This window comes from Mustela nigripes, chromosome 2, assembly GCF_022355385.1.
Source record: "Mustela nigripes isolate SB6536 chromosome 2, MUSNIG.SB6536, whole genome shotgun sequence".
Taxonomy (NCBI): domain Eukaryota; kingdom Metazoa; phylum Chordata; class Mammalia; order Carnivora; family Mustelidae; genus Mustela; species Mustela nigripes.
In genome coordinates this window covers 11,452,680-11,465,646 of record NC_081558.1, presented here as the reverse complement: position 1 = coordinate 11,465,646, position 12,967 = coordinate 11,452,680, and the positions used below count along the sequence as shown (strand labels likewise).

At 39.7% G+C, this 12,967-nt stretch overlaps 1 protein-coding gene across 1 annotated transcript in view; it reads right to left on the bottom strand.

Annotated features, from left to right (window-relative positions):
- Positions 1-1,988: 1,988 nt before the first annotated feature.
- The window catches only part of LOC132010390 (olfactory receptor 7A17-like), a 19,792-nt gene continuing 8,813 nt past the window's right edge, over positions 1,989-12,967 (bottom strand). The window contains exons 2-3 of the mRNA XM_059388264.1: positions 7,253-7,340; positions 1,989-2,976 (exon numbers count right to left, since the gene is read on the bottom strand). Coding sequence (XP_059244247.1) covers positions 1,989-2,976; positions 7,253-7,340 — 1,076 coding nt within the window. The remainder of the gene's footprint in view (positions 2,977-7,252; positions 7,341-12,967) is intronic.

Sequence of the window (12,967 nt, the reverse complement as noted above, 5' to 3'; positions counted from 1 at the left end):
AGCAGCAATGTCCACAATAGCCAAACTATGGAAAGAACCTAGATGTCCATCAACAGATGAATGGATCAAGAAGATGTGGTATATATACACAATGGAATACTACGCAGCCATTAAAAGAAATGAAATATTGGCATTTGCAACAATGTGGACGGAACTAGAGCGTATTATGCTTAGCGAAATAAGTCAAGTGGAGAACGACAACTATCATATGATTTCCCTGATATGAGGAAGTGGTAATGCAACATGGGGGCTTAAGTGGGCAGGAGAAGAATAAATGAAACAAGATATAATATATATAATATATAATATATAATATATACATTATAATAATATATATAATAGGTATCTATAGGTATATGTACGTGTATATATACGTGTATATATATATACCTATATACATACATATACCTATAGATACCTATATATAGTTATATATATATATATATAATGGGATATATATATAATGGGATATATATATATAATGGGATATTGTTTAGTCATACTAATGAGTGGAATCTTGGCATTTGTGTCACCATGTATGGATCCTGAGGGCATTATGCTCGGTGAAATAATTCAGACAGAAGAAGATAAATACTATGATCTCACCTACAAGTGGAATCTTAAAACAAGACGAAACCAATCCAAGCTTGTGGATATGCAGAACAGATTGGTAGTACCCTGAACTAGGAGGTCGGGATTGGGTGAAATGCATGATAATGTCAAAAAGTAAAAATTTCCTGTTATAAAATGAGTAAGTCATGGGCATATTATGTCTAGAATGGTGGCTTTAGCTAAAAAAACTGTATTGCACATTTGAAAGAAGCTAGGAGAAGTGATCTTGATGATTGTCATTCTGAAGGAAAGTTTGTAACTGTATATTGTAATGGATGTTAACTGAACTTATTCTGGTCACTTTGCAATATACACAAATATTGAATCATTGCATTGTACACATGTAATTAATGTAAAATGATGTCAATTATTTGTTAACAACATTAAACAACAACAAATATAATGACAAGTAACAGTTCATCCATAACATTGGCTCAGGTTGCCTCACAAGTATGGTGGCCACAGGTGAGTGTTACAGGCATCACTGTCCATTGGCTGAACCTTAAAGGAGATGATGACAATTCAAGCAGAGACAGTCAAGTATCATATGGTTTCACTTACTTGTGGAGCATAAGGAACAACACTGAGGACATGGGGAGATGGAGAGAAGTGAGATGGGGGAAATTGGAGAGGGAGATGAACCATGAGAGACTGTGGACTCTGAGAAACAAACTGAGGGTTTTTGAGGGGATGGGGGTAGAGGTTGGGTGAGCCTGGTGGTGGGTATTATGGAGGGCAGGTACTGCATGGAGCACTGGGTGTGGTGCATAAACAATGAATGCTGGAATACTGAAAAGAAATAAAATAAAATAAAATGAAAAAAAAGGTCTACATCATTCAGAAGCGCAGTTAAGGAGTAAAAAGGAATGATAGCAGACCCAATGTGAAAACTGATTTTGTATTTTCCTCTATGGTGAAATTATATAAATGGCCTTAGATACCAAGTGTTAGTTTTATCCATATAAGTAATACAACTCATGATTATTCCTTCAGTAAGTCTAGGGAAATTTTACTTGGCATGATATATGCCATCTGAAAAGAAATAATTTTTCAGATATCAAAGTGGTCTTGTAAAAGAAACAGCTTTCAAATATTTCTTTTTTTTTTTTAAAGAAGTACAGGCACTGAATATTTCAGTTTTATTCTTCAATTATAATATCCAGTCTAAATGTAACTAATCCAAGCTTGGGAAGAACTGTGGGAACATATGAGAATGTACCTAGTGGTAAATTGTCTGTTTTTCAGACAGAGCAGAAAGCTTACTAAATGAAGTATTCTGAAATTGAATAGAGAAGTTGAATTGTAAGAAATAGAAGTTTCTGGAAAAAGGAGCAGATTCTATGTCACAATGATAAAAAATCATGGGTTTGAGTCCTTCAGTCAAGGCACTTCTTCACCACCAGGACAATTGTCCCTTTTATAGGTGCCCTCCTGAAGAATCTTTCTAGAGCCTCTTTTATGTCTCTGTTCCTCAGGGTGTAGATGAAGGGGTTCAGCATGGGTGAGACCACCATGTACATCACTGAGGCTACTGCACTTGCGTGGGAGCTCTGGGTAGCAGCAGAGCTAAGGTACACTCCCAGGACCGTACAATAAAATAAGGAGACAACTGAGAGGTGAGATGCACAGGTGGAAAATGCTTTGTATTTGCCCTCAGCTGATGAGATTCTTCTTATGGATGAAATAATCTTAGAGTATGAACAAAGGATCCCAGCAAGGGGAGCACCAGCCAGCAGTACAGCTGAAACATATATCACTGTGTCATTAAGAAAGGTATTAGAACAAGCAAGTTGGATCATCTGATGGAGTTCACAGAAGAAGTGGGGGATTTCCACCTCTGAACAGAAGGAAAGATGCAACAACATCAAGCTCTGTAATAAGGAATTCAGAACACTAACGATGCAGGACACCAGAGCCAGGACTCCACAGAGCCAGGGGTTCATGATGACCGTGTACTGCAGGGGGTGGCAGATGGCCACAAAACGGTCATAGGCCATCACAGCCAGGAGTAAGTCATCCCATCCTGCAAAGAGTAAGGCAAAGCAGATCTGGCTGATGCATCCTGTATAGGTTATAACTTTGCTCTGTGTCTGTATATTCACCAACATCTTTGGGATGGTGGTGGTTGTGAAACAGATGTCTACAAAGGATAGGTTGGCAAGGAAGAAGTACATGGGGGTGTGGATTTGAGAGTCAGAGCTGACAGCCAGAATGATGAGCAGGTTTCCAAACAGAGTGATCAGGTACATGGAGAGGAAAAGCCCAAATATGGGGAGCTGCAGTTCTGGTTTGTTTGATAATCCCAGAAGAAGAAATCCTGAAAATTGGGTATCATTGCCATGCCCTGTGTCATGGTTGTAGTGACTTGAAATTAAGAAAAAAAAATGATTACTTTTAGCACAGACATTAGTAACATGGCAGAAGTGCTATATTTACATGGGAAAATATATTTACATAGGTAAAAATGCAGACATTAAAGAAATTGGATTAAAGAAATTGGATGAGGTGTGCCCTTTACTGGGACTTCGGAAGACCTCAACACAAGGTGACATTTGAAGACAGACCTCAGGGAAATCTGCAGAGAAGACACAAGTTTATCTGCAGGATATGTGCCCTGCAGGAAAAGGAGCCAGTGCAAAGGCCTGAGGAAAGTACTTGTTTCAGACAGGTCTAAAAATGGAGCTAGTGTGGTCAGGAGACCAGCAAGAGGGAGAGTGATGAGTGATGATGTCAGGGAATGTTGAACAAGGTGGCACCTGAGATTTCAAGAAGGAAGGGAGTCTTTCATTCATGTGATATTCCTTGCACTTCATTAATTTTTCTCCTAGAAAAACTGTTAATAAATATGGATCCATTCCTTATTTTCAAGTGTTGGTTAACACTCTGGAGGCTGTATTTTAAGGGTACCATATTGGGACACAACAGACTCCTGGGGCCATGTAACTACCAGGCTCTTCTCACCTCCAGCTACATATTTAGGAAAGAAATGATATTAGTTAAGATCTCAGCATCAAGTTATCATTACCCAAAGGAATATAGAAAAGTCCCCACATTCCAGTTGGTAAGACTCCCATGAACATATAACTTGGTGCTTTATTTAAATATGACCAGTTTTTCCTGTATTTAGAGAACTACAAAAATTTTAAAGGAAGAGAAAAAGAAGGGGGAGAAAGGTCTAATAAGTCCAGATGGTCCCTGAGAGATCATGAAGACATGAAATATTCCCTGGTTCTGGCTGCCTTCCAACCCCTTGATGCCCAGAATAACTAATAAGGCAGCAAAAACCCATTAGTCCAAAAGAGAAAAGAGTGATATATTTATGGTGTCAAGACACCTTAATGTATGAACACCCACTAGATGTATGAATAAAAGGAAAACACATTGACTAAAGGAAATACACAAGGTACAAAAATAGAGGGTATTAGCCAAGATTAAATGGTAATATATTTTCCCAAATGATATTTAATGCAAAATTTTGTGATTAGTTAATGAATTTTGAATCCTGGATCTACCACACAGTAGCCATTTGAATTTGGGAAGACAACAAACTCATTCTAAAATTGTAATATTCTTACCAGAATAATGGCGGTAGTGGTATTCATCCTACTAAGATGGTCAATAGATTGAGTCCATATATATATAAAGTTGAGCAGAGTTCATTCCTCTTTTTTTTTACTTTTTAACTTAACAGTATTCATTGTTTTTGCACCACACCCAGTGCTCCATGCAATACGTGCCCTCTCTAATACCCACTACTTGGTTCTCCCAACCTCCCACCCCCAGCCCCTTGAAAACCCTTACATTGTTTTTCAGAGTCCATAGTCTCTCATGGTTCACCTCCCCTTCCAATTTCCCTCAACTCCCTTCTCCTCTCCATCTTCCCTTGTCCTCCATGCTATTTGTTATGCTCCACAAATAAATGAAACCATATGATATTTGACTCTCTCTGCTTGACTTATTTCACTCAGCATAATCTCTTCCAGTCCCGTCCATGTTGCTACAAAAGTTGGGTATTCATCCTTTCTGATGGAGACATAATACTCCATAGCGTATATAGAGTTCCTTCCTCTTAGTGTATCAATGGCTATTCTCTGTTCAGTTGTGTTTATATGTGTGTGTGTGTACATATATGGGGATTTGTGTGTTTGCATGTGCGTACATGCTTCATCTTAATGTAAAAGGCATGCTTACTGTGGACAGTAAAGAAAAAAATGGAATCCACTTCATAAAAGAAAAAAAAATGGTTTTAGTAGAAGTCCAGTGGTGGCTAATGTGGGAAAAGAGTATCAATAAAGAGTCTATCAGAAGACCAGTTTGCAGAGAGAAAAGGTTGTCAGTGTGAGTGCTTAGGTTACATCAGACTCCAGGGATCCTATGTTGACTGCTCCACTGTCCTCCTCATGAGGTCCACCCCATGTCCCTGATATAATTGTGGATGATTTTGGGTCTTCTTATTTTCCTTAATGACATTCCTTCCTTTGTTATGATGGGCTTTGGGTTTTGATTTTTGTTTGACACAAAATCCAATGGGTCCTCACTTGGCCTGGTTTTCTGTTCCTTGTCTGTCATGAAGAAACCTTGTTAGACCATACTCTGTAAAGTCTGGCATGTTCTGTGACAATCTATCCCATTCCTATATATGATTTATCCTTGAAGACCTTGTGCTATGCTAGCACTTAATTCCCTGTTCTCCATTATAACCTATGATCCAAAGGAGCAGGGCATCTCTTGCTTTGTTTGACTCTTTGTGTTCACAAAAGTGCACATTTATATAGAAACACGTTTAAAAGAAATGAGAATTCACTAAATAGAATGCTAGGGAAAATAAATCAAGTTAAATATGGTGGATTCAAATAATTGTCTTCAACAAAATGAACAATAGTCTAATACTAACATCTTACAAACAAGATATTCAATAGCGACAATCACATCAACATGGGACTCTTGTTCAGGATAAAATGAAGTGAAAGCTTGGAGATAAAAGAATAGGAAAACATCCTCTTAATATACATTGCAAGGGATAGTAGCTAAAATTGTAGTTTGTCATATGTGACCATGAAGGGACTCAATCATGCTTATGATAAAGATGCAAAAGATCTTTAGTTGAATACAAAAAAGTGTGTTTCACATAATGTCAGAAGGCAGTTGTTATTAAAAACAAACAAACAAACAAACAAATCTAATTCCAAAATATACAATGGTAGAAATAGGGACTATTAGATGTGCAATAAGATGACAATATGTATAAAAATCAACTCTTACTACTAAGAATGCAGAAGAATTTCAGTACTTGAAAGCAAGGAGGGGAACATGATGTGACCAACTGATAGATTTGACCACACGAAATAGGTAGGCTGTCACTGAATCCCATCAACACATCTATATACAATACAAAGAGTAAGAGGCAAACAGCAAGCTTGGTGAAAAAATTACCATTCTTTTTTTTTTTTTTTTAAAGAATGTAACCAAAATACAATATAGACACCAGATTCCCAGTAGATGAAAGCAATGTACTTGTGAAAACAATTTGCATACAGGAAGTAAATGGAAAATAAAGCAAAAAAATATATTAGCCTCCTCAGTAATAAAATAGTGTCAAAGTGATTCTCTTTGGCATATCCCTTTTTGCATTTAGGTACATCCCACTCCCCCCAGGGAATATCAGTGGGAGAGATGATACTGTAAAATGTATGTCTCAAAAACTACTGTCACAAAGTAGTATTACCTTCCATGGGGCTGGATCTTTCTAATAAGTACAGAACAAACTAAATATACCAATACCTGAAAATTAAAAAAAAAAAAGTTCTTGCTCCCTGCTCATACCTCCAAGCCTAATGCCTTGTTTCCCTATTCCCTTAGCTGCAAAAATCCTTGAATATATTCTAATTTCACTGGAACCACTTTATGCCCCCTAGTCCTTACATTGTCTCATCCAACTGCACTTCCATTCCCACCGTGTATTTTTTAAAAATTTTTATTTTTTTTAAGTTTCTTTTCAGTGTTCCAGAATTCATTGTGTATGCATCACACCCAGTGCTCCATGCAATATGTGGCCTCCACAATACCCACAACCAGGCTCATCCAACCTCCCACCCCCTCCCCTCCAAAACCCTGAGTTAGTTCCTCAGAGTCCACAGTCTTTCTTGGTTCCCACCATGTATTGTTAACCATGATCTTATAATGCTGAGTCCAATGAACACTTCTTTCTAAAATATATTAAATAGGGTGCATGGGTGGCTCAGTCAATTAAGCATCAACTTTGGCTCAGGTAATGATCACAGGGTCCTGGGATCTAGTCCCACATCAGGGTCCCTTCTTAAGGGGGACATCTGCTTCTCCCCCACCCACATCCCCCTGCTCATGCTCTTTATTTCTTGCTCTTTCTCAAATAATTAAATAAAATCTTTAAGCTGAAATAAGAAACATAATAATTTGAAGATCTATATTCTTTAGAAAATATAACTAATAAAATATACTAAATTAATTATTTTTAAGCTTAGTAGTCAACCCAGCAAACAAAAATATAGTCTCTTGACTCTGGAATAGGCTGGTTGGGCTCTCAGTTGACCTCAGGTAAAGAGTGTCAGGATCCATTCTATCTGGTCCTTTCCTGAAATACCGGCTGAGCTCTGATACTCACCTGGGTTGGGTCTGCAGGATGAAAGTCTCTGTGTGGAGGTCCAAATTTGTCCCTGGATAGCTGACAATGGAGTCAGAAGCTCTGTTTCCTGAAAGGACAGCAGGAAGGAGTGAAGCATGGGTCCCCCAGCCAGACAGAGTACCCCAAAACAAGAACCATATCCTTTCCCACACAAGGATGCACCATGGTAAGAGATTGAAGCAGCGGAGATATTTACAGATCTCTGTCCCTGGTCATTAGGCACTGTTTGCATTGTTACCTCCACCTCTGAGCATATTATTCCCCTGTGGGCCACTGGTATGGATGGAAAAAAAGTTTTTTCCTGCCAATTCTATGTTCCCAGGAGACCAGATTAGTAATCAGGTGAATCTAGTTATTATTACCTTCTCCACAATCTTGCCTGCCTTCCAGAGCTCTAACCACTTTGCATCTTATCCCAGTTTTTAGTTAATGTTTTCTCCAAATCCAAGACTGAGGAATTTGCTTATCCACGTCTCATGGACCTCCAATCTACTGTTTTATGGCAGAGAAGATCTCCTTATATCTCTAGAAAATTTCTGTTCTTCTATTCAACAGTTGAAAGGGGTATGTTAATTTGTGATAAACATATGGATACAGTGCCCTTGTCTTCATGATGCTTTTGACTGATCAATCATGTGAGTCATACTGATGACGCAAATTCAGAATTGCTGTTTAGTGCTCAATTTTAAATGTTTGTTAATTATAAGATATTTGGATTGCTTTATGTGCCATACACTGAGGTAGGATCTTATTTGGATTTTTTTTTTCATTTTTGCAAAGTCCACTTTGTAAGGTCTGTACTATAATTAACCTTAATCTACACTTGAAAAGTGGAGTTCAGAGGTGTCAAATGAGCTACCCAGAGTTAAGAGTTGAGGGAGGAATGAGCTTGGACTGGAACTCCACCAAGATATGTCTAGTTCTCAAACTATAGGTCAGTGGTTCTCAACCAGTGGCAATTTTGCCTCCAGAGAACACTTAACAACATATGAAGAAATCTTGGTTGTCATAACTAGGGAGGTGCTACTGGCACCTAGAGACTTGAGTCCAGTGGTGCTGCCCCATATCCCACAATGCACAGGATGACCCCCACCACAGTGAATTATCTACTTCAAAAGTCAACAGTTAAGAGGATGAGAAACACTATTTTAGACCTGAACTTCTACAACACTAACATGTGTTTGATTCACTTGAGGATCCTGTTCAATATCAGATTCTGATTTGGCAGAATATGGGTGAGGCTCAGAGATCCTGTAATTGCAACTGTTTCCCAATTGCTACTGATGCTACCAGTCCTGGTCTATAAACCAGTCTTTGAGTAATAAGGCTGTGGTTCAGTGTTTGAGTCAGGGATAGTTATTTTTAGATCTTCTCTACCAAGAATCCACATGCTCACCTCAGGTTTGACCTCAGGTGGTCACCTGATGTACTCAGTAGGTGACCTTGTGCATTCCTAAGTTTATGTGTGTTTCTTGAGTATTTCCCTCCTGTACCCTGCTGCCTCAGGGGGGAGATGATTCCAGATGGACGAGATGCATAAAGCAAGGTATAGGGAAAATGTATGGGGCTTCCATGCCTTCTCAAGGTATACCATTCTACCATTCTCCATATGTTCACCAACCTGAGTGTTCTCTGAATCATTCTTTTGGGTTTCATGGAATATTCCTTATACAGACATGATTGATTAAATCATTGATGATGAGACTCCATCTCCAGCCCCTCTCCCATCCCAGGAAGTGAGGGAATGGGAACTGAAGTTCTGGTTCTCTAATCACATTGTTGGTCCTCCTGGCAAGCTGCCCCTCTCCATAGGTACTTTCCTAAACTCACTTCATTAACCTGCTGAAAGACATCTTTATGGCTCTCATCACTTAGGAAATTCAAATTTTTAGAAGCTCTATGCTGGAAATGGGGATGAAGAATAAATATATATATATATATATATATATATTTTAGCATAAATTACAATATCACAGTTATAACTGTAGTACTGGAAGAAGCCTTGATTGGAATTCTGTCACAATGTTTCTTGTCTCAAACTCTGGCACAATGGTTCTCAACCAGACATGATATACCTTTGGGGATATTTGGGTCATGTCTGAAAGGATGCAACTAAACATTTATAATCCCAAATATTTATCCAGCTCCAAATATAAACATTGGGAAGGTGAGGAATATGATTATAGAGCAGCACTTTTCTACCTTCATTATGCATACAAATCATCAAAGTTTGTAGCTAAAACACAAATTCTGACTCATCAGTCTCCTGTGGGCCTAGGGACTCAGCATTTCTAACAAGTTATTGGTGTTGATGCATAGATCCAAGTCCATGGGGCACAGTTTGAGATCAAGGCTGTGTTCCTGTATTAGAAGATGGGTACATAGTTTTAGGTCTTCTCCACAAGGAATCTTCTGTGTTTGTAATTTTGAAAAAAAAAAAAAAAGGTTTTCACATATGTCTATAGGGTTTGATATATTCTGTGTTCAATTCTTTTATATAAAGGCTCTTAAGTGGCATCAGAAAATTTATATATGAAGAAGACTTTATAGTAGGCAGAATATGGGCTTCCAAAAGATGTCCACTTCTTAATCCAAAGAGCATTTGAAAATGTTTGTTTCTCTTGCAAGGAGAATTAGCCAGAAGATGGAAAAAGGGTACTAATCACCGATTTCAGTATAAAAACATTAACCTGGATTATCCAGATGGACTAGTGTAATCACAATGGCACTCTAAATGTGGAAGAAGGAGGACAAAGAATTGGAATCAGAGTGACATTTTCAGACTTTGGGCTGTGGGCTTTGAAGGTGGAAGAAGGGCCACCAAACAAGAGAGTCAGATAAGAGATTATGCTGAGTGAAATAAGTCAAGCAGAGAGAGTCAATTATCATATGGTTTCACTTATTTGTGGAGCATAACAAATAACATGGAGGACATAGGGAGATGGTGAGGAGAAGGGAATTGGGGGAAATTGGAAGGGGAGATAAACCATGAGAGGCTATCAACTCTGAAAAACAATCTGAGGGTTTTGAAGGGGCAGGGGTTGGGAGGTTGGGGGAGCCAGGTGGGGGTATTATGGAGGGCAGGGATTGCATGGAGCATTGGGTGTGGCACATAAACAATGAATTCTGTTATTCTGAAAAGAAATTAAAAGAAAGGCAGATAGCCAGTGAAAAGTGAAATAAGAAAGAGAGTGAATTCTTCTCTGGAGTATCCAGAAGGATCACAACTTGCAGATTTCTTAATTGTAGCCCAATGAGACCCATTTCAGGTTTCTGACTTTCTAGAAACTTGTGATAAATCTTTGTTTTAAGCCATTTCTGTGGTGGCTTATTATAGCAGGAATTAAAAACAGACATTTGTTCAGAAAAATGTTGCTTGTAGGAATGGAGTTTGAGCCTTTCAACTCATTCAGTGAACTCCCCTTGGATGAAGGTATTTGGTATTGCAATCCCACCTTAAATGGAAGGAGAAAATCAGTTTCAATCTGGAGATATTCTTTCCCATTAGCTGGATGGTGATTTCCCACTGCAGAAATGCAAATGTGGTTTTGACTCTAGGCCTTTGAAGATTTGAGATAGAAAAGCAATTTATTATTAAAATTAAGATCACCTATTTTATTTTAAATGTTTGTGTCAAAATTCCTCATTTTTTTTCTATATTATGTTGATGCAAATGTTTGTTTCATTTGTATCTCCTCTAACTTTCACGTTTTCTTTCAACACAATAGATGGGATTTAAATCAGTCTCTCTGAAATTTGAGAAAGATGACTGAGGATCATAGGGGAGGGGAGGGAAAAAGGAAACAAGATGAAACCAGAGAGGGAGACAAATGATTAGAGACTCTTAATCTCAGGAAACAAACTGAGGATTGCTGGTGGAGAGGAAGGTGAGAGGGATGGGGTAGCTGGGTGATGGACATTGGAGGGGGTATGTGCTATGGTGAGTGCTGTGAATTGTGTAAGACTGATGAATCACAGACCTGTACCATTCAAAAAAATAGTACATCATATGTTAATAAAAAATAAAATAAATTAGTCTGTGTCTACATAAATGTTTATGAATGTGTTTATTTGGTAGATATATACAATGTGCACACACATATCCATAACTATACTCTTAACCTTGAATGTTTTCTTGGAACTCATTAGGTGCTTGTATGCATTTCATTTATTCCTCACAACATTTCTGAAGTTGGGGTAATGAACCCACATTGCCTTTAGAAATAAGGAAATTGGGGGAGACAAGATGGTGGGGAAGTAGGAGGAGGCGCCCTTTCAACCTGTACCCTAAAGTGAGCTGATTACCTACCAAAGAACTCCGACCACCCATGAAATAAGCCTGAGATCAGAATAATACAAGGTCTGGATCTCTACAGGGGCAGAAGACACCAGTGGGCAGGTAAAGTGGAGTGGGAACATCTGACTGATATCGGAAGATAAACAAAAGGGGGAGGGAGTCACCAGAGGCGACTGGAAAGTAATACCCCTAATAGGAGAGTGCCCTGCATCTGGGAACCAGCATTAACTTGGAGACTGGGTGAAACACTCAGAAAGAGCAAAGGATTGTGGGGGGGTGTGTGTGTGGAAATTGTGGGAGTCGGGGTGGCTAGGGACAGGAGCTTAAGTCACCAGACCCAGGACAGCTTCCCCTGGTGCTGAGCCAGAGAGAGTGCAGCAGAGAAACCAGGTCTTGGTCCATGAGCCACCAGCGCGCCCTAGATTGCATGGGGTCCGGCTCCTGTGAGGGGCTGGGAGCCTCACCAGATGGCAGAATGCTGAGCCGTGCTACAGAGCCTGAGACACGCGTGCCCCTCACCCTCCTCTGAGAGAGGTGGGCAAGGCTCACCTGGCGCTCTTAGACCTGCACCATTGTTTCAGAGCCTGAGACACGCTCCTGCCCCAAACTCTCCCCTGAGAGAGGTGCACGAAGGCCCAGCCTGGTGCTCTTGGACCCGCGCCCTGCAATCAGAGCCTGAGACGCGTGCATGACCCACAGCCTCCCCTGAGAGAGGTGTGCGCAAGCCCGGCGCTAATAGACCCAGAAAGACCAGGCATTCCCATACTGGGCCAGTGGGAAAATCTCAGGGTGCCATCACTGCTTGGAACCTCTCTGGCGGTCTGGAGCTGCCCAGACAGCTGCCACTGCTGTGGTTTTGTGTACAAGCAGAAGATCCTGCATCACCAGGGACCATGACTCGGAACCTGCTCTGCCAGCAGCTAAAAGGGAATTTAGATGGGCTCGCAGCACCCACAGGAGAGCAGACTGAGGCTTCTCTCTGAAAGGGAGGTCAGGGTGCAGTTTGCTTTCCTCTAAACCTACAAAAACCATCAAAAGTGGTCAAGGCGAGAGAGAAAAACAAAAGTGAACAAATGTAAAAACCTCCAGAGAACAAAAGCCTGAAAAAACCGGTTTCCTCAGAGCCCACCGCCTTGAGGGGGGCAGCAGGACTTAATTCAGGGAACATCATTGACTGAAAACCCAAGTGGCAGGCCCCTCCCGCAGAAAACCAACCAGGAAAGAAAAAAAAAAAAAAAAGACTACAAGAGAACCACCACCACTACTTCATAGGACAACTTTAATTTTTAATTCGTTCCCACTATTCTGGCTCATTTTTTAAAAAATATAGATAATGTTTTAATCTATTTACCATCACAGTGAGATGTCCAGTACATCAAATTCCATAATAACTTTCT